Source organism: Struthio camelus, chromosome 6, assembly GCF_040807025.1.
Source record: "Struthio camelus isolate bStrCam1 chromosome 6, bStrCam1.hap1, whole genome shotgun sequence".
NCBI lineage: Eukaryota > Metazoa > Chordata > Aves > Struthioniformes > Struthionidae > Struthio > Struthio camelus.
The window spans coordinates 39464420-39486899 of record NC_090947.1 but is presented as its reverse complement, the minus strand read 5'-3'; the positions used below and the strand labels follow the sequence as shown (position 1 = coordinate 39486899).

Sequence of the window (22480 nt, the reverse complement as noted above, 5' to 3'; positions counted from 1 at the left end):
TGACGCTTCTTGACTAACCACGGAGGAAGGGAGAGGAGTACGGCTGGAGTCCTGTCCTACTAACCTCAACGGCAAGCTCCCCACCACTTCAGACGATTTCTCCAGGAGAAACGGAGTTTGATTGTACATGCCTCATATAAAAGCCCAGATGTTCCAAGCGTTTAGTCGCAAAGATATGCATAGACGTGGTACCTGTGCATGCAAATACCCTATTTAAGAGCATAATTGAAATAACTGCAGGAATTACGAAGGCACGCAACACTTCAGTACTCCTTGGTAATTTGCTTTCCAGCATCCTACTTCAGCTGGTGCTATTCTGCTTCACTGTTGTGTGCTATGGAAGTCTTTAAATGGAGGAGAGAGAATCCCGCAGAGGACAGATCTCAAAGGCTTTCAAAGAGTTGCATGTTTCACAGCTATAATATAGAAGCAGGAAACATCTGGCAGTGGACTTTGAAATCAATAGTGTTGATGCTAAACAATGTGACACGGTTAAGTATCACCACATTTTGTTTGGTTATTAACTACCAAAACAGATTGCCAGGACATTTATCAAACTCTTCACCATTAGATGCTTTTAAACACACTCAGATAAACATCTTAACAGGATGGCCTAGTTAGGGGTGTAGGAATTACCTTGCTGAATCAGACCAAGATCTCCTTCCTAACTTCAGCAGCGGTCACCACTAGCTACTTGGGCATAAAGTTTAGGAAGCACTGAGTAGGCAAGATTAGGGATTAATCCTTCTTTCATGTCATGACTCATTCCAGATTCTGAAAGGCAGGAATCCACTCTGTGCTTTAACAAAGTGCTTTAAGGGCTGTGTATCCTTTCAGCACGTTTATCCGGGGCTCTTACAAGTAGCAATATTCTCGGTACCTGTCTAAATATCCAATTCCTTTTTCTGAATTATGTTACATTCTCAGCCTCATTGATCCTGCGGGGCCACAAGCTCCTCAGTTCAATTTCGCAGCTTAATTCAATCCCACGTTATTGAATATCTGCAATTACATTGTGAAATTTTCATGAACGAGCATTTCTGGTTCTAAATTATGAAGTTTTGCAGTACTCTGTTACATATTAACATTCTCATATAAATAATTATCTATCCCACCTCATGTAAAACACAGTGTATATTATATGTACATACAAAGGTGTTACATATATATATATCTATATACATGAAGCTCTTCAATATTATCAGCAACAATTGCCCCCTGCAGAAATTGCCATTTTGCAAGCAGTGACTTGAGCCATGTCTCTCAAACAACCATCAGGTCTTCATTTGAAACATACCCCCTGAATACATATTGGGGCTATCCCTACTCAGGACAGAGCAACATTTCAGACTGAAACACTCCCACCGATACTGCTCAGTCAGGATTAAAAATAAGGTAATGCAGCAACCTTGTATAAATCAGTGCACTTCAGTGGTTCTCTGAGACGAGCGATGCTGTCAGTTTTGGGAAGAGGAAAGTGTCGCAGTTTGGACTGTAACTTACACCGGTATCGAGGGCAACGACCACAGGTTGCAACTGTCATTTGTTATTATTATTACACCAACTTTCCCATGCCAATGCCTTTTGGAACAGCTTACAATTGAGTTTATTTCTTCATTATTCATAGAGAAATTCTCCTCACATCATATCCCACAGAAGAAAAAAAATATAGTAAGATCTGGCAATAGTCTTAATAACACTGGGCTGTTATTCCCCTTGCACCTCTTAGTCTATGGGCATTACTCAAAGGTTCAGCACAGGGCACTGTTAAAAACGAGATTTAGGTCCCCAGCGTTACTGAGAAACACTGGCTCCTGCTTTTAACCCCATAAGCAGTTCTGGCTCGAAGGGAGAAAGTCGGGCTAGCAGAATATTTGCAATGGGAAAGCGGGTTCGCAACGATTTTCCCTCTCAGGTGTATCGATGTGGGAAGAGGAAAGCGCATGCTCCCCTCCCGGCCTGGCCTCGCTGCCGCGGGAGGAGCTCTGGGCCGCCCGGGAGAAAGGAGTCTTCCCTACCACACCATCCTTCTTCACGGAAACGCCACCATTCCAGTACCTTTACAGAGTTTGGAAGAGCAACGTTAACAACACAGACAGGGCGTTTTCTGGCCCGAGCGTAGTCTTCTCTCATCGGGATCCGCTCCGGAGAAACTGCAAATGGAGAGAGACTACACAGACCGCTTTGCTTGGGAATAATCCTTTTCCTTCCTTCTTTCTAACTACTGGAATAAGAAGTAATATTGAGCTAAAAATAAGACCCAACATTCTCCAGATCTGCAATTATTTTCTCAACTTCTGCTTGCCTACAGTATTTCTTTTACTAATCACTACAGCACAACATACCCCAGAACTGCTTGAGAACAGGGTCCAACTTCAGACACAGTAAAACACTAATAATTAATATTGTTTACACACATTTAATTCAATATACCAGAAGCAATATTCTCACTCTCCTTAGCATTTTATTTGCTTATAAATACAAGTCAATACCACAAGATGGCACTTTCTTACTTGCAACACATACTATTATAAACACTTATCCTCTTCAAATATTGCCAGATGTTTATAATACGTAGCTTTTCAGTGGTTCTGAACCATTTAAAAAAGCAAGACCTTCTACAAACAGTATTTGTGTTAGATGTATATTAAATGAGGTCAGGTAATTAAATTTGAAAAAAGAATTTATAAATATTTCAGATAAGAAAATTTAAATACAAAAGCAGACTTTGTATTAATTGAACTGAATAACAATTTAAACTGGTCATAATGTATCTACATGGTTTAATTTAATTTAAAATACTTTTTAAACAATCAAGTCCCCTAGCCATTCATCAAAACACCTATCTATCTACTCAACTCTTTAAAAAATATTTTCAGTTAAGAAACCACCTACGCTTTTCCACAACAATCCTTATTCTGTCTTATAGGTGGAAATGAGGCAAAATTATATTCCAGACTAGAAAAGAGGATAAGAAGCAACAAACTTTAAAAAAAACAGATAATTTCAGACACTTCAACTCATTCTTCTTTGCGTTTCTCAAAATGCACGATCCAGTTTTAAAGTCCTTTGAACAAAATGTAAACACTAGAAAACTCATTGTTGAAATATGTGAAGAATACAGAACCCTGCACTAATATAGTGCATAATGATGCTGTGTCAAACTTGTCATTTACAGTAAATGTCACATTTTCCTCAGGATTGTCATGCCTTTAATTTTTTTCTTTTTAGTAACGCCTTTTCACGTCTCTAGATTTTCTTATTTTGTTATTCCCGTTGCTCTACGGGAAGGGATATGTTTTCCCGTCCGTTCAGAAAAGTTTCACAGGATCCAAATCCTTCAAGTCCTTGACTCTCTCTTCTTCTTTTTTTTTTTTTTTTTTTTAAAGAGGTGGCAAAGTTCGACGCTTGCAATATTTCTGTTCTGCCCGGTATATTACACATCAGGAGATTCCTCAAAAAAACTGAGAAGTCTGAGAGTTACAAAAAGGAAAGCAGTTAAGGCAGGAGATGTCTACATTTGGACTTCTTTTCTTCTGTTACATGTCAACGTCTCCGTCGTAGGCTAAGGTGAGAGGCTTCTGTTGTGGAGGAGGGCTTTGATGCTGTTTTGTTTTTTTGCTGCAAGGAAAATAAAAGCACTTCAGGAAATAAAAAAAAATGCAAACTGTAATAGCGTGTGAAGCTTAAAAACATCAAAAAAAAGGTAACTCCCCATGCTGGCTATTTCATTTTGCAGTTTTGTGACACTGCTGAAGACTGGACCCTTGGGAGCACTATACAGCAGCACAGAGCTACGCCTGTGCTGCTAAATGTGCAGGATGGGTGCACTGCCTGCCCAGAAAGGGCAGGTCAGCCTACAGCCAGCTGCGCTCTTAATCTGCAAGATGAAATAAAGCACAAATCTCCAGTTTGCCATCTCAGATGACAAAGCAAGCAACATCTCATGTACAAATGGAGACACCAACCATCTGCAACTGGGATATGCTCATTTCATCCTCGCCACTGCACTGAAGCAGCAATCACGAAACGGTTGCGACTCTCCAGTTTTCAGCTCATATTTGGTAGAGGTTTGAACAGTCTAGACTGTTGTAATTTCTGGAGCTCATACCAGCTCCATGGGCTTCAGGGACAGTTGGGGGCACTGCAGGACACACAGATGCTCATGCTTCGTATCTTCCAAGACAGAGCTTCTTCAATAGTTAAACCAGAAAAGTGCGATGTCAGCTGTACGAAACCACAGCCCTACCCCTCCCTAGTGGTGACTGCTGCTCTGGAGGAAGGCCAACATCTCTCCCAGCAGTAAAACACACAGGCATGTGGGTTTAGACCAGGGGTCCAGGACATCCAGTTTCCTACTGCTAATTATGGCTAGAAAGAGAAGCTTTAGAAAGATGGCATGTTTCCTCCTAACAGTCTTACAGCAAAAAACTACCTAGGGATTTCTTGAGCTGGAGCCTACATCCAGGAAATCACAGCTAACATCAGCGCCCTCATCTCCTGGGACCTGCTACGCCATCTGTGAATCCAGTTCTCTTTCTGGCCTTCCCAGTACCTGACAGCGGTATATATTTTTTCAATTTTACTTTATCTTTTTTGAAGTGGCTACAATAAAAAGCCCTTTCTAATCCTAGTAGAAGTCTGAATAAATGTAAGTTCCTGTTGATAACCAAAAAAATAATTCTTTCCTAAATAGACACAAATGTAGCCTATACCGCCACCGTACTTCTTCAAGATCATGTCAGTTAGCATTTACAATTTTGAGAGTTTTAAATTATTCTGAGGTAGGGGCTAAACGATGGTAGTTAAATCATCCAAGTTCAATTCTTCCTTAAGACCTCAAAGATTAAATCTCTGCAACAGAGGGCTTTGACTGTGCTATGTCTTGGATCATCTAGATAAAATCAAACAAAGGGCGAAATACATGCAGAACTCACCACATAAGGTAGGATGTAAAAATCATGAAAACGATGATGAGGAAACCACCAGCTGATACTCCATATACCCAGATCTTCGGTCTACCATCTGTTGGAGGATGAGAAAAAAGGATAGAGGGAGAAAAGGAAAGATAAGCTTTATGTTAAAATACACGAATTCTTAAGAGGATAAATAAAGAAAAAGCACACAAGCAAAACTGATGCTACTGTTGATGGGAAACACAGCAAGGACTGCCTGCAAATAATCCATAAAGAGTATGTTTTTGATAGAAAATATTTCCCTGCAATCTTTTTCAAGACAGAATTTTAACTTTGGTAAAGTTTCTAGACTTTCCTCATGAAAACTCAGAAGGGACTCTGCAGGCCAGTGCTCCAAAACAGAATTCCTCCATAACCTCCCCTCTGGCCGAGCTCCCGCAGCTCAGGACAGGGAGCCCGCGCTTGCCACGCAGTGCAGCCAGGTTGTTCACCCCGGAAAAGAGCAGGGCGCAAGGCAACGGCAGCGCATCTGCTCGCGGGTCACGAAAGCTGCTCTGGCAAATGCGTGTCAGCGGTGAGCTGACCCAGACGGAAACGCCGGTACACCTAATAGGCTCAGCCTAAAGAAAGGGAGACTGGGAAGGGACGTGATTGTTCCCTGCAAATGCCTGCGGGTCACTAGGGGTAAACGCCAGAGCGAACAAGCTACTTAGAGCTGAAAAAAACACTTGGACAAGTACAAATGGAAATGAATTCGGCTTAGAATAAAAACAAAAATATGCTTTGTAATAATAAGAGGGATGAAGTTGTGCAACAGTTTTCTAGTCAGACCGCGGGAGCAGGAAACACTAAGTTTTAAGAGGGCGTCAGATAAGGCTCTTGACAGGGCTGCTGGATTTGTCTGCAGGGGCAGGAGGACGGACCTGCGACCCGTGCAAGAACCCTCCCACACACATGGTTCAGCTTGAGCGTGTTGGCACTTTCCTTCTGAGAGGCAAGTTTTGAAATATATTGTGTTGACAGTTTTTGAATTAAAAGCTTTGCGTTAATAATCGTTTAAAAAAATCAGCATTTCTGCTTCTTGTCCAAATCTGGATGTATAGAATCCCTTGTAGATAGAAACTATGATTTATTTTTTTCCATGCGGTGTTATTCATGTCAACAAAGTCATTAATACCTCCTGGGGGCAGAAACATGAACCCACTCTGGGCCCACGGAAAGGATTCTGACAGAAGCCGTACCAGACTCACCCCCGCGCGTGTGGAGCTGTTGCACAAGACAGTCACCGAGCCTACTTCACATTTTATGTTTGAGTGATGAGGGAAACAAATCTAACCAGATCCTATCCCTACTGTTTTTTTCCAGGCTCTGTGGAAAGGCTGAGCATCTCTCACAGAGTTTCTCCTCTCCTCAGGACACCAGCAGCAAGTGAGATGAGCTCAGTGTGTTATATCTGGTTTTGGTGCTAACATCGGGGTACGAATTTTGTGGCTTTCTCACCCAGAGATGGCCACAAAACACCTAGCAGTCCTGCAAAGGGCATTTCCCAGCAAGAAAAAGGTATCCCTCCATGTCTCCAAGGCAGAGATGCTCTCCATCCCCAATATAAAGGCATTGGACCATGCCATCCTACATTTTAGCAATACTGTTTAAATTGCCTCTCAACTTGAGAAAGTGTTTGTACCTGAACTCTGGCCCCTCAGAGCACGGTACAGAGAGGAAAAACACAGCCTGATTTGAAATCAGTTCTGTGCACTCCTGCAGAACATTTAAAAGAACAAAAACATCAGCCTCATTAAATTGGTATAAAATCTGCATTCCAATCTGTAACTAGGAAGGGAAATCACAAATTAAGTGGACAAAGGTATATATACTTTCCCCGACAGATGTAAGTCCTTACAAGTACACAGGTGTCAATGTGTACCACACACTGACCACAGTGTGTCACCTATCATACCGAAGGGTGTTATAAATGCCATCTATACAGGAAGGTTCACCATAGACTAGCTATCAAGACCATAATTGGTGGCTCCCTGGCTCTGCTAGCGATAAGTATTGCAACTCCCCAAATTAGCAAGCCTGAGGGCCTTGTTTTAGGGGAGCAACTACAAATTTTGTCATAAAGCTAGACAAAGAAGGGGAACAATCTTCTGAAGCGCGCTAGCCTTGAGCTGCGGTCTGAAGGACACATATAGGAGCAGACTGAAGAGCTATCTACAGGGCTCCATGGGGTTGCTTAGCAGACACATACCTTGTTTATTGCTTTGCCATGTATTGTTTCTGCAACATTTCTGCCCTAAAATGAAATCATACTGTGCTTTGTAAAAGCTCCTTAGTCCCTCTTTCTCTCTCCTTGCCCTGAGGGAGAACCTGCTCTGAGACGCTGCACCGAAGCCAAGCTTTCAGGGCTGCAGCCTCGAACGCTGATTTGAAGAGAGAGGGATGTAGCATCCACCTACTCCTCTCTCCCTTTTTCTAACCCCGCAAAGGTATCAGCTGAAGACGGGACACCTAAGTTAGACAGTCTACAGACACTGACAAAAAGGCAATTAACCCCAAACCTGTGACCCGAGCTGCTGGTGAACTACGCAGGCTTTTAGATGATGAGTTTGATCTAAACTCAGCCAACTTTAAAAGCCTTTGGACCAAGCTCTATTAGCTCTGCGACTGTCAACGCAAAGGGTAACTACCGTATGCAAATCAAATATGTAAATGTAACATTCAAAGCGTGATCACATATATTAGGCAGAATTCTGGCCCCCTGAATACCGTAGCGGAATTTTTCATTACATGTTTTCTAAAATCCCATGTTCATTATAAACTAATAGGAAACAACCACAATGTCACATTGTACAGTACAGGGAAGGTGGCACTGGGAGGACTTTAGAACATGGGGAGAATTAATGCATTTTGACATACCCGACCCTTTTGTTTACCATTTTGAAGTTCCATTCCTATTTTAGACATTTATTTTGAATAAATTAATGTTGCAAAGATGGTTTCAAAATGAGAACAACTCACATAAAAATAACAAAACTGCAAGCGTGTGAAAAGTGGGGAAGAAAAATACAGTGAGAGCAGAAGATCAAACAGGTATGTTTGCTTCTGTAGATTTCTCTTCCCCAAGTTTTACCCAACCTCACTCAACTGGTTAGGTTATTGTTCAAGATTACTTGGCTACGTTACCCGAGTAGAAAGTAACTAACTGGTAATCAGATACTATAGCTATGGCTCCAGTGCAGTATGCCAGTTTAGGCACATCCAGTACACCAATTCAAACTGGGAAGCGTTTTATGACACTAGAGTAAAAGAGATCAGTTTAAGACTCGCTGTTTGGGTACCGTAGCTTGTCTGTTTCGGGGAAGGGTGGATGGCTTTTTTTTTTCTTTTTAATGTCTAACTTCAACACTTTAACCTCTTCAACTGTCTATGCATTTTTTACCCTATTTTTTCATATACTTTTGAAATACAGTAAGAAAAAAAAAAACATTTCTTCTTTTATGAAATCTTAACATGCACTTTTGCTCTGAGTCTTCTGAAGTGCTAGCGATCAATGTCTTTCCTGGTCCAAACACAACGTTCGTAGAAACATCATCAGATAATAATAGTAAGTATCCCCCCCAAAATCACATGCAAGAATGCTTTTGCAAAATATTCTTGCTTCATTTTGTCTCTGCTGTCTTTCAAGTTAAGAGATTATGATTATTCTATATAGCCACAAAGGAAAGAAAGATGACACACCAGTTAGCAATTGTGAGACTGCTCTGCAGCTCCCAGACACAATCTCTGATGTTATGATCTACAAAGCATGTATCTTTCTTCTACAGAAATGTTGTAAAGAAAATTTATTCCATTCATATTTAAGTTTTTCACCTGGATTAAAAGGTTGAATAGACCATCCTTTGAAAATGTCATGCATTTTTGAGTTGACAGGTTTATTTTTTCCAGCAATGGTCTTAACATCAGCTTTCTTATCTTCTAAACCTGGTACCTTCATGCAGTAATCCAGGAAACCATTTGATCTCATTATTTCTGTATATCCTCGCTCACAACCGCAGACTCCTCTCTAGAGGACAAAAGGGAATTCAACATTAAACTAAATATTATCCTCTTGCAGAACAGTGCAAATTGCAGGTAAACTATGAAGTAACTGCAAGCTACATTCTGCATACATAATCAGCAACTTAACCTCCACCAAACCAAACAAGCCAGAAACCGGTCCCTGCAACTCCATTTCAGACCAAAAGGACTGAAGGTATATAGTGCATTAGTTGAGAGAAAGTCAGTAGTTACAGAGAAGACCAACATGGAACCATTTTCATGCATTTTCATCCTAGCAGGCTTAATAACAGGCATCTGTGGCTTGAGCCACAACCACTCTTGTCAATAAGAATTTTACCATTGACCATGCTAGGCATTAGATAAAATTAAGAAAGAAATAGTCTGACTCCAGACCCAAAACCTCTGTTCCAAAGTGTTTCCATTCCAGTATTTCAGAGGACTACCTGAAACGAAGCACTGTCTTTATGATCAAATACCCATTGCCCAGTATCAGACTAGGCAGTTTTTTTCTAGAGGTTTCTTAGAAGTCTGTGGCTCACTAAGTAGATACTCGATTTTCTGGATGTCAGCCTTAATAGAGCTTTCTTAGGTTGTCTTTCTTTGCCAATTATCTTAGAATTACAACACCTGTCTGAGGGCCTGATACCTTTTGTTATGATCCAAAAAAGCGATTGATTTACATTATCTGTGATCAGAAGTTAACGCCTGACCTCAGCATTTTGCCACAACCTCCTCAGTTTGTTGGTAGATGATCCTGAGCTTTTGAGAGGCTTTGAGCAGAAGATGGAATCTCAGGAGGCTTTACAGATAATAAATGCCGGTTTATCCATCACTTCTATATCCCTGCAGGCTCTCAGCACTCTCACAGCAACCCTCACAGCCATACTCAATTGCCCATGAGCTCGCTTCCAACGTGTACTTCCTCCCACGAGATATCCAGTTGACGCCGAGAGCCGTGGAAGTTATTTTCAGAAGCAAGCAACTACTCCCCAATGGCAACCTGGCTAGCCGAAGGGGTTTGAGTTTTATACTCTGTCACAGTAATGACACAGAGACTAGCAATAAGCCGTTTTGAGAAGTTTTTGCTCTGGCGTGCAGTACTGTAGGAAGTGCCCTTTGTGAACATCTGTGCCTTGTGTTTGCTTGGCGGCAAGGCAGAGACAACAGCTTAAGGCTTCAGCACGTTTTGCAGATGCTCAACATTTCAGCAAACGAGGTCTCTTCCAGTTTTACTTTAGGAGGTAGCGTGGGGATGGTGGGATCATGCTACCACAGCTTCCTCATGGGCACTGGGGCTTTCTGTGTCCGTGGAGGAGAGAGAAGGGAAATATGCTTTTATCTTTTCTCACACCTCACTTGATGTGTGACAGAACAATAGATCTGAATGAAAATTAAACTAAGAGGTTCCAAAACCCCTCTACAAAAACAAAACTAAACTCACAACACCATATAGATACACCATCACTTCTTTGTGCAGGTTTGTGAAGGTCTCCTTTCAGACTGAAATTCCTGCAACTTCCTCAAGGTGGTGTCGTGCACACACTAAACTATCTTCTGAAGTCCTAAAAACGCACTTACGATACAGAAGATAATTCAACAGATTTTGCAGTGTTAATTCCTCAAGCATATTCTGCAGCAACAATTTACCTGTGTGCAATAGGAGAATGGTTTCCTACACGCTGGACTGCAATGCTGAATTTCAGCTGGTTTGGTCTGAAGAGAACACCCTCCTGTAAAAGAAATTACTGAGCACTTTAAAGGGTATGTTTTATAATGTTTCTGACTTGGATTGCTATAGTGTATTACTTGTTTGCTTGTTTCATATAGTTAAACACTAGTCTATTGAGCTCACTAGCATAATATCTGTAGGCATGACGTTAATTAATTTGCCTTAACAAGGCAGGGAATTATTATCATATCCATCTTACAGGCAGGGAATTATTATCATATCCATCTTACTAATGGAGAATGGAGATACCCAGAATTAGGAAATTTGCCACAGGCGACATAGGAAGTTGAGGACAGAATCAGGAATTAGATGCAGATCATCTGCATCTCCACTAATGTCTTATTTACATCAGAAGACATAATCCACACTAACACCTTAGCTTGTCCTCATTTGAGGAAGTCTGTGCTTCTATAGGCATAAAAAAAACGTTAATACATTCTTAATTATTCAGCAACCCTTGCACAAGAATTTGTACGTTACTGTAACAAGTCATTATAAATAGAAGTAGCATGTGCAAGCCCTATTGCCTTTGCCAAGAAGTCACGGAGCTTCAAAGTGCTGACCATGAATTTCACTTTTCATTGTGTACAGGAAGACTTTGTAGGTCACAGGAACAGCAGGAATCTCACAGTTTGAACTTCGAGTGATTTGAGATTCCTGTGCATGGAATAGAAGAAGAGTTAAAGAACCTGTGCTTTCCACCCTGCATGCGATTTTCTCCTCCTGTCTCTATAGCTCCAGAAAGGTTGCACTATCAACTGTACAAGCCAGCCCAGGCAGGCCTTTTAGTATGTGCGCACCCGCTTTTCCCTGTGACCAACCAAACAATAGGGGTAACTCCCCCCCCAACTGCTCTCATTTAACGACATGTGCGACACTGACCTGATAAGAAGGTTGGTGAATTCCTACTTGTCTTTCCTACATACAAATCTAAACTGATATTCTGAAAGGCCCCAGGAAAGCACTCCAACTGTCCTTCGAGCAACTGATTCCAAGAAAAAAATAAAATAGGATGAAGACGTTTTATTCAGAATTGTGCGTGGCAGTTTTTGGCTATACCTGTGACGTTTATCCCATCTGAGCGCTGACACCACACTGTGCGTTCATTTCCTCGCCAAAGGCTGGTTTTCCACAGATAGCTATAACACTTCCCTCCTACAATGTAAAGACATCAGGACCAGTTAGTCTTCGCATTGCAACACAATCAAAACAAATTCTCAAATGGGAGAGAGCGGAAGTGTGGCAACGCTACCTGAGCAAGGCCGCGTTTCCATGACTTGCCCAGAGCAGCTCTCTCGGTTCTCAAAAGCCTGAACTATGAACGCCCTTGATCGAGACTGGCGACCCGTTGTCTCAAAGCTCCTGCCACCAATGCACGTGAGCTCACATGAGCTCCACTCTGACCACTCCGTCAGGTGGCAATCACCTACACATTGAATGAACGGGTTATGAGAAGGAACCAGCCATAAAGGATAAAAGGACAGTCTAAACATATATCAGCTTTAACAGTGAAATACCACCAGTTTATCACCCGATGATAGCCATTATTCAGATTTTCTGCTTCATACAGTATCTTATCTTCCCAAGAAAGAAAGACTTTTTCAAGCAATCCAGAAGCATCAGACAGAACATTAGCTGGTCTGCTAAATTACATGCTCTTAGCGCTGTCTCTGATAGTGCTGAGAGCTGGGAGCGCTCCCTAAACCGAGACTGCAGCACAATTCTCCATATCGTCTGACCGCAGCCTTACGCAGGCTATGAGTTTGAACAACAGAGGCCTGAGCATAACTCTGACTTTTGTAACTTAACGTAAAACAAACAGTAAATAACAGCTGGTCAACCAGTATGAGCTACAATTCTTGAGCTAGAGAGGCATCTGTGTCTCAAAAAGCCATCCCAGGCAGGAATCTGCTGCGACTTCCCAAAGACTTTACCTGGGCAAGGCACAGAACAGGGTAATTGCAGCACACTCTCTTCCGATGGTAGCTCACCGCAGAAAGCATTTTCCACTGGTTTGGAAGTAACAGAAACAGACGCATCATGCGCTACACACGTGAGGCTGCGGACTTGGAAGCCCTCTCCACACTGTCCACCCTATAAAACGACAGAAGGGAACAGAGACACGCGCTGCTGACAAAGGCCCATCACAGAAGGAAACATGGTTGATTTCACCTGAAAATACTTCAAAGACATAAGTCTGGTCCCTGGGCTGGACAGTCCTCCAGGTATGCCAGGTCACTGGAGGACAGACGCAGATCTCTGGGCACGCCTCTACTGAAGCAGAGACCCAGGGGCACTGCCAGGTTCCTCTCCCTGTGCCAGCAGAGCTGTCCTAACCAAAGCAGGAGGACAGCACACAAGTGTTTTCCTTTCTCTGCCTAGGAGGTCCAGGAAGAACTGAGTAGCTGAGGAGATGAGGCAGAGCTCTGGCAGGAGCTTTCTGTGCAGCGGTGCTGTTCCACATGGTCTTGGCTACTGGCTTTGCCTCAGGGAGCTGATCAGACGCTATACGTGGATGAGAATTACTGTACTTAGCTCTAACACACTTGTGCTCCGCGGTTCAAAGTGGAACAGGTCATAGCTCTGAGGCAGCATAAGAACCGTTTGGAATAGGTAACGAAAGAAAACATAATACTGAAATGAACTAGCTGGAACGATTCAAATATGCAGGACTTGAAGCCTGCGCCTAGCACATGGCATGGATGGAAAGGACAAGGGAAGAGCATTGCTTCAGGACAGCTGTTCCTTTCCCATATGGCAAAGCTTGGAAGCTCCTAGGAGAAGCGGAGGGTACAAAAAATGATGAATATCTTGGAGGAGATCACTGTCTTGGGGGTTGGCCCTTCACACCTTTGATTAGAGGTAATGAATTTACTGATTCTTAAGATGCGCCCAGCTAACTGAAAACAGAAATTCTCAGCTACTCCAAAGAAGCCAAGGGCAGAGCCTGGCCACAAAGAATGGACATTTCCAATCACCTCCTTTGATGGTACAGCCCAGTATAAGTGTTTGAACGGTGTAAATGTGCAACAGCAAAAATTCTTCAGCGCTTTTAATTCGACTGCAAGGACTGCCATCCGCTAGGGTGTACGTGTAATTTCTTAATTGTGCAGACAGTTATTGATTCTGAAGCGGACAGAGATCACCAATTCATTGCACATACTCTACTGAATTGTCTTCCAACATTAGCCACGGTCTGTTAGCACTGAATCAACTTTGAACAGGCAATAGAAGGCCACTCTTCAGCACAGTCTTGAAAGGTTTACTGCTATACCAAAATACTTGCTAAAAAAAGACTTCCTTTACTGGAAAACCAATATCGTTTGGCTAAACCGATGATCAAGGACTTGAGGATGCTGTAAGAACTGAAGGACCAAGGCTATCTTTAAAGGCTGGAACTGTTTCATCCAATTCTGAAAAATCGAGTTGCAATGATGGTTGAGGTGCACACCTCAAACCTGTGTAACACTTCATGCTCGTGCATCCTAAGCTTTGTGGAAATGGCACTTTACAAAATTCAGTAAATAAAACTCAAGAAGAAAGGTGAAACACTGCCTTTATATTACTGAGGGAAGTGCTACTTGGATCGCTTGGCAGTAGATTTCTTTAAAATAATGGACTTCATCTGCAGAGCTGAATGGCTCCCTACCAAGCACATTTATTCACCAGTATGTTTGATAGCAGAAAGCTCAAGAATGGTTCTCCTATATATATATGGTACCTTTTTCATTTTCTGCATTCCTCCTTTTGCTGCCACACAATGAAATGGAAACAGGAGCCTAACTAGTTGTATTCAAAGCTGTTGCTAATCAAAAGTGTCTAAGAGAAGTATTAGTGCAGATTTACTATAGGCAGCTAGATTTTCAAGTTTTCAACGCCATGTTTCACTTTAGTCAGTACGTAACTTACAGTTCTAAATTACTGTTTCACAGCCGAAACCTCTATTGCAGGCTCAGATTAATGGTGTGTGAATAACTCATGCAGCTGTCAATTGGGTTAGAGTTCTTAGAAATTGCTGGTGGAAACAGAATATGATGTGGAGAAAATTCTCAGGGGAAATGGGCACTAATCAAACTGTAATGTATTTCTGACTCAAATAAACGGCTCATAGAATGACTGAAGATTACCAGAAAGGACAAAAAAAGTCTTTAAAAATACATGTATTCTTTTACAAATAACATATATAGCTATACATATCTATAAACTTACATAAATATGTAAATAGTTATAAAATATATAAATACAAGTAGTAGTTACAAACAAAACATTTTATTTTGGTATGGTAGTCTCCACTACAAAAAGCCATGCAATGATGCTTCAAGGCATCACTCTCCATTCTTCTACCATGCAATACTGGAAATACACTCATATTTTCCTATGTTTAGAATAAGAAATAAATAGAAACCGTGGCATCTCAATTACAATTCAAAAGGTAAACGTTAGCTTTTGAACGGTGCCTTCCATTTACTCGCTTTCATTCAAGACCAACAACGTGTTTTTGCAATTAACAGAACCCAATGATACACTTAAAAGATGCAACGTCGTCCTGTCATTTACAGATGAATACGACACTGGCTTTTTCAGTACATCTGGCAAGGTCATAAGCAATGCAGGAGCACTGTATTAACTTTCATATCTTAAAAATTATTCATGTCCCCAAAATTATACATTTGAGGATCTAATTAATAGGTGTGGAATCAGTGGAAGTTTCCTACAGTAATGACACAACGAGGATGCAGTGAATAGCTCCTAATCAGAGGAGAACGGCCAAGTGGATTAGCAAATATACAGAACTCTGGGGATCAAATCTGTATTGTAAATGTCCTTCCTTGGTAGATGTGATGATCTGAGGTTTGCACGGAACCAGGATTTTTCTCTCGCGTCATGAGCTCCTTGCAGGAAATCTGCGGGGCTCTGACTTCCAGCAGGCAGGCACGACTTCCCTCCCTTCAGCTGCACAAATTCCTGCACTAACCCTTTCGAGCTGCTAGAGAGTCTGGGGATCCTGCGCATGTTTGGGGTACCCTCCAGTCTACCCACACGCAGCCTCCCTCTGCAAGCTCCCCTGGCTCCACAGGGCCACCAGGAAAGCAAGAAGGTTGAGCCAGCAACACTCAGGGCTTTTAGTTGTTAGTGTGGAGACAGAAGAGATGCAATTAAACAAATACAAGTGTAAACTGGCATGGTGTTTTGACAACCAGAAATGTATTTAATTTGCTAACATGCTGATATATGACAGCATCTACATGAACCCTCTCTTACTTCGCCCTCTCCAATGCATTACCAGCCACATATAATACGCTAATAACAGAACAGATAACAGTCCTAATGAGATGCTTTGCCCGGACACGCCTGTAAGAAGAGTCTTCTCTTTTCAGCTTTTACTGGGTTTTGTGCATGCTCACAGTCATTTTACATAAGGAGTCTATTGGGCAATGCCAGTCTCATCACATACTGATTCTCATGGTGATGAGTACTGAATTACACAAAAATTATTAATGAGAAGGCATTACATGATCATATTTAGGGGACAGCTTTTAAAACACTTCAGAAAGGAAGTGTTCGTAGCCTGGGAATTGTAGGTAGCTAGTGCTTGGTAATGTCTAGCTACTTGGCTTATATTCCTTTAACAGAAAGATTATGAACACATACTGCTAATTTTAACTGCTTTTTTTTTTTTTTCCTCCTAACCAGGGGAAAACACATAAACTCCGGTGGGAAAATGATTCACGTAATGTATCCCTTTAAGATTAGCTGTCTTCCAAGTTCTGTATCCCCTTGAATGAAGCACAGATGCAGCACCCTCCGCTGAAGGTGTGCCCGTGATATGTGCAATTTCATGGATAGCTGCGCACTGATTTACATACTGCGAAAATCAGCAATACAAAACACTTAGCAAGCTCTATTCCTAAACATACAAACACCTCTAATTATTCACGTGAAGTCAACTTAACATAAAATGGTCCTTCTACAATTAAGAAATACATTCTCAGTTATCTCATAATACAAGGAAGAAATATTTCAGCCTTATAATTAGGTGTCCTGTATAATATATTACTATAGGAGGACATTTTCATAATATGTATTTTGGTTCTACCATGGGATGCATTTATTTTATTTAAGAAATTACCCTTGAAAACAGGACTTCTGAGAGCTTTCTTTAGAAAGTAAGCTTAAGCTTCTTTCCCAGAAAAGCACAGGAATAAATCACCCTATATTTATGAACTGCATTTAATTCCTAAGTACCTCATTAAAGAGAGCTGGACATGAAAAAAATGGCTCCTCTCCAAAAAACAAAGCCAAGGGTAGAGAAACTACAACACAGTAATTTAAGAGGAGAAGCAAGCTGTATCACACAGAGCGTGCAGGATGAGATCCGGGTTAGAGCAGGCTATGATTACTTGCTTTGGGTTGAAATTTAGCCGGCTTCTGGACGTACACATTTTTATTATGCAAGATGCGTTATTCAGCTAGAATATGCTAGAGTGTTAAAAGAATTACTATGGAAGCTGAATTATCGGCTATGTTATTTCATACAGTTGAAGGTCTTCTCCCTACTGTCTAGCAGAATTTGCTTGCCTTAGCTGGACAAAATGCCAGTTGAGGATGTTCTACATAAATAAATAACGTATGCAGTACATACACAGATCATATTCACATCCTCAGTTGTTATTCAGCATAGGAACAGAGAAAGAAAGGTGGCTTTAATTGCTTCTCTGATCTTGGACTGTCCAAAGATCATAGCAGTCCAGATTTCATTTATAAACACCCAAAAGACATTCTAGGTATCTATGATGCCACCAGCAGCATTCTGTGCAGGTTTAAGACGATCTCCTGCATCTACTACCTTGCCTCCATCGAGGAGCTGAGTAGGTACTCAAGAGGCCACACCATGCTAGAGGGCAGGCCACAAAAGACAAGGGATGTTTCTTTATGTGCATTATCGGCCTTGATTTTCCATACTCTGCAACGTGGAGAAGCAGCCACAGATCCCCACGGAGGTTTCGTACCCTGGGATCAGAGAGGGAATTTTTCCACTAAGCCACATTTCTCTCACCTGCATCTCTGCAAAGATGGCTTTATGCAGACCGAGTGGATTTCAGTCTGCCCAAGAAACTTCAGTGTAAGAGATTCATGTCCCCTTAATCTGGCTTACTAATATATTTGAACATATGAAACACAACCTAACAGATAAGGAGAGGAGAAAAATTGTAAAAGAAAAAAAAAAATCAATTAAAGCTTGATGCAACTCAAGGGTAGTGAGAAAATGAAGACTCCAGCGCTGACAAAGCAGAGGTGTAGAGAGTGTGTGCAGCACATGGCAATTTATTCTAGCCATTTTTAGATCATTAAAAAGATAGCCACACTTAGGAGAAAGTAGAAATCAGCATTTCATACCATAACTTACACTATTGTACTTAACACCTTGTAGGGAGAGACCTGCTATAGAGCACTTTAAAAAAAAAAAAAGGAAGAGGAAAAAAAAAACCACAAAATTCTCCTGAAAACTAGCCTATCTATTTTTGTGTTAGAGTTATTTTATATAATTAAATTATAGGTCGCCATGGCTATGCTCACTCAAGCACATTTACTCCGTAAATCTCCTTTAATACCTCTATAACCTCACAGTACTAGAGCCCATATTGTTATAAATAGTTTTTGATGGCTGGAAGATTATGTGAACAGGTTTGCCATTCTTGAACTTTCCCTGCTTTAACATGGATCTTATCAGCGCTTTCAATGACCAAAAAAAAATCCAGCTCAAACCTCCAAACAGCAGCCTAAATCATTTCTCTCATATTACCACGGTTTTTATTGTTAACATCAACTCCCAGCATTGCTGGGAGCACTAAGCGAGCGTTAGAGAAAGCCGTACCTCCACCTTGCACGGAGACCACTCTCCCAGAGCCCAGCGGTAGCACGGCTTGACGGGACAGTGTCGGTACTGGGAGAGCTGAGCAGGACACGGTCTTCCTCCGCCCTGCGCCTGCAGCACAACGGCGCGCGAACGGACCGCTTGGCCTGTGCCGAGAGAGAAGACACGAGAAGATGAGCAAGGTGATGCTTTTCTTTTTATTTCCTCTCCTTTCCCTGACGCATCTCTGCAGCTTCCCCACCGGCGCTCTCCTCCCTCGCCATTCTCTGCGGCTCCATCTCCTCTGTAATCTTCTTTCCCCTCTGGTGTTTTTTTTACAGCCCTGCTCTCTCTTCGGCCTCAAACTCCCCTCCTCCGGACCGTCAACCTCCCAACAGAGGACAAGCAGTTGGGGCTGGCGCTCAGCTAAGGTCCCAGTCCTCGGAAAGACCTGTCTGTGCAGACCCCAGCGCGCGCCGGCACCGTGGCCGGCCCACGAAACGCCAGCAGGCTCTCGGACAGAAGTGAGGCAGCTGTTTTTAACGGAGACTCTGATTTGTGACACAGCATGATCGTAGCTGTGGTGCACTCCCCTGCTGAACGCGCTGGGTGCCCCCCCTCCCCCCCCTTTTTTTTTTTTTAAATACTGGCAGCTGTGGAAAGATTTTTATGGGCAGAAGCTTGTCGTTTTATGTCTGTGAATTAGCAACAGTTTACAAAAAAGCAGTTAAAAGTAGTTTGGCTTTTCTTTAATTAACACCATATATAAGTTCCATCTCTTTTTATAGAGACTTGCTGCATTGCTGACAAATCTATAGTGCTGCTACAATATCCCATACATGAAGCTTATCAACAGAAATAAAGGCAGATTTTGTGATGAGTAGTTACGTGGGCTTATCGTTATTACTAGTTCATTTTTTCCACCAGTAAAAAGCTGTTCAGAAAGTAATTTTTCAGGAAAGCTATTTGGATAATATGGATGCAATTGCTAAATCTCCCATCCTGTGGTTCAGTCATTGATATTTTTTAAACAGTTTTGTGTATTTTCCAAATATAAGCTATTTGTTTATGCAACACATTTAAATACTTGACTAAATCCTGATTATTAAATATGACAAGAAAATAACAGCATCATTTCTAACATTATACATTCAATATGTTTCCACAGATTTTTAACAAATGAAATTTTCTTTTTATGACCAATTATGTGCATCTAATTTGAAAATTGCAAGTACTCTAATGGCTATTACCGTCCATAACCACTTCTACAATTTCCATTAAAATCCTATTTATTATTCGTGAAAACTTCTTCAGCTACTGAATGGAAAAAGCAATTATGTTGCTACTTCTGAAATAATAAAGCTGAATACATTCATTAAAGTTACAGCAATTCCATTTTCTTCTCCTTTGCTGTCCATTTAAGTCCAGGAATGTTTTCTCTCAAAATGTTTCAATTAGTATCCCAACTACAATTAAAAAGAAGAGCAGAAAAAAAGCCTTATGCAGTGCGATGCGCAAGATCGTGCTAGGGATAAAATTTCTGCTTTGACTTTCAACAGACACGGACGTGAGGGGCAGTTAAAAAAAATAAATAAAGTTAAATTGAAAAAAGGGTCTCAGTCGTAGAGCAGGCACGTGCAACAAGACCGATGCAAGCCCTAATTGCCAGCTCCCTGGAAGGGAAAGCGATGACGTACGGCGCCGAAGTGCTGCCGTTTGCACCGCGCTCGCTTAGCCAGTCTTGAGCGGAGGCGAGTCAGTCCAAGCGCTGGGAGCAAACCCTCCGCGAACACGCCGAGACCCTCCTGACGGCTGTTTATGTAGGCACTTTTTAAACACAGCTACAGTACAGCTGATTTAAGGTACTTTTCTAGCAACCGCCCTCACAGATGGCTACATAACGTGACTCCAAAAAAAAAAACACTCTGGCACATAAAAGTTACGAGCAGACTCACCTGAAAAAGCTACTGATAGCTAACTTGGCATGGCCTCTTACCTTCGCAACGCTATTCTCTCACTCTGACCCACTTAATTCTATTTTTAAACCCATTTAAACCCATTGGAAGACTTCTTTCTCTCCCGACTGTAATCCCCCGGACCTGGGGAGTTGGCAACAGAAGCGAGGATAAAAGCTCGTGCCCACGCCACGGCGCGCTCAGCCGTCACAGAACCGGATGCCTTACGGGGCCGAGAAGATCCTACCGGCTGCGAGCAAAGGAAAAGCAGCAGCTCCCGCGGTCGGCCAGGAGCCAGCGCAAGGGAGAGCTCCTACCCCGCTGCCGCCAGCCGCGGCGATCCCGTCGCGCGGCACCCCGTGGGAAAGCGGGCACGCTCCCGGCCTCTGCTGCTGCGCGCAGCCGGGCGCCTCACCGCTCTCGGGTCTGCTGGGGAGAGCAACGCGAGGAGCAACTTCAATTTGCCGTGCCAAAAAAAAAAAAAAAAAACACCACAGGTTAGGTATTCACATATAGCTTTCTAAATTCTAAGGAAGGATGAGCGATGGAAGAGGCACCTTGAAAAACTGCGCAAAGCCTGCAGCTGTGGGCGTTAGAGACCCTGCAGGGATGGCAGGGGAGGTCCTGGCACCCCCAGTTCACCTCCGAGCCGGGCAGGGGGCCGAGCGCCCCCAATGTCCCTTCCAGGCTGCTGCAGGAAAGGAAATCTTTTTCATTTAAAAGGTTTTATTTCATTAGGAGAGACTTAAAACCCTTAGGTGTTCATCAAGCTACCTAAACTAGAGAAATCGTTTCCCTTTTATTCATCCTGTTTAACATCTTTCTAGCAAAGCATAAATGCAAAGGTCATTGCTTGGAAAACACTATTTTCCTTTTCGGAGGAATTAACAACTGTGTTTTCCTTCATGTTTTATTTTCCAACAGTTAGTTATCCAAACCATTTAAATTCACTGCATTTACGATGGAAAGCTGGTGTTTGACCCATTTTTCTAGCACCCCTCTTGCTACGCTGTGAATAAATCATTAAAGTAGGAAGGGCAGTGCAAGAGATTTCACTGAAAAGGCCGTTTTCCTTGGGTACAATCACTGCAGTGCATCGCTTAAAGCTCCAGTTTTTTCCCCCTCATACCTTAATTGTTATCTTGGTGCTCCGTCATGACTCAAGTAGCCGAAAAACTCCACTTCTCTCTATTTATTATTAATATCTATGAAGGCTAGAATTTCACTACGTCTGAAATTTCAGCTTGCTTCCTTTACCAACTCTGGAATAGATAAAGCATTTCTTAACGAACCAGCCACATTTCTGTTTCATCCACTCTGCAGAGTTAAATGATATGAAAATTAAGACGGAAAGCATGCTGAAAATTGAGAGTGTGAAGTTTTCCTTCGTATCCTCAATTTTCTCAGTACTTTCAAAGGAGAAAAAGACACTGGACTTGTTAATGCTGTTAACGGTCACTGAAAACCTGTTTGGGATCAGAAGCTAAAATTTCATCTCAAAAGCACAGGGTCATATTTTCAGATCAGAAAGACAGTATTTTTAACTGAAAAATTTCCTGCCATTCTTTGTATTTTATCCTCGCAAAGCAATGCTACACAGCTGAAACCAAGACGATTAAAATTTCTGCTAGGGTTAATCCCAGTCTAAATTACCGACGTGTTTAATCTGTTTAATGAGCGCGATCAGAGCCTATAAAATGCAAACCGACTACGCAAACACGAGACCAGAGCAGAGACCACGTTCCTTAAACGCAACGTAGATCAGGCTAGGTCAGGTCAAAAGCAACAGGGACTGGCAAACGCTGTTTGCCAGAGACAATCCTTAACAAGCGCCGTTCCAGTAAATTTGATTCAGGCCTTTAGAGCATCATCCATTAAGATGGTATTATAAATCTCTTCATAACGGTACAGCAGCAACTATGAGGAACTCTAATATATAAAGCAATGCCAGCCTCGAGCACTA

At 42.1% G+C, this 22480-nt stretch overlaps 1 protein-coding gene across 2 annotated transcripts in view; it reads right to left on the bottom strand.

Moving 5' to 3' along the window:
* Nucleotides 1-2200: 2200 nt before the first annotated feature.
* The window catches only part of THSD7B (thrombospondin type 1 domain containing 7B), a 557432-nt gene continuing 537152 nt past the window's right edge, over nucleotides 2201-22480 (bottom strand). For both annotated transcript variants that reach the window (XM_068949257.1, XM_068949258.1), the window contains 8 exons: nucleotides 18584-18729; nucleotides 12642-12801; nucleotides 11960-12133; nucleotides 11767-11862; nucleotides 10626-10708; nucleotides 8790-8982; nucleotides 4938-5025; nucleotides 2201-3621 (listed from right to left, as the gene is read on the bottom strand). In XM_068949257.1, coding sequence (XP_068805358.1) covers nucleotides 3540-3621; nucleotides 4938-5025; nucleotides 8790-8982; nucleotides 10626-10708; nucleotides 11767-11862; nucleotides 11960-12133; nucleotides 12642-12801; nucleotides 18584-18729 — 1022 coding nt within the window. In that variant the 3' untranslated portion in view covers nucleotides 2201-3539. The remainder of the gene's footprint in view (nucleotides 3622-4937; nucleotides 5026-8789; nucleotides 8983-10625; nucleotides 10709-11766; nucleotides 11863-11959; nucleotides 12134-12641; nucleotides 12802-18583; nucleotides 18730-22480) is intronic.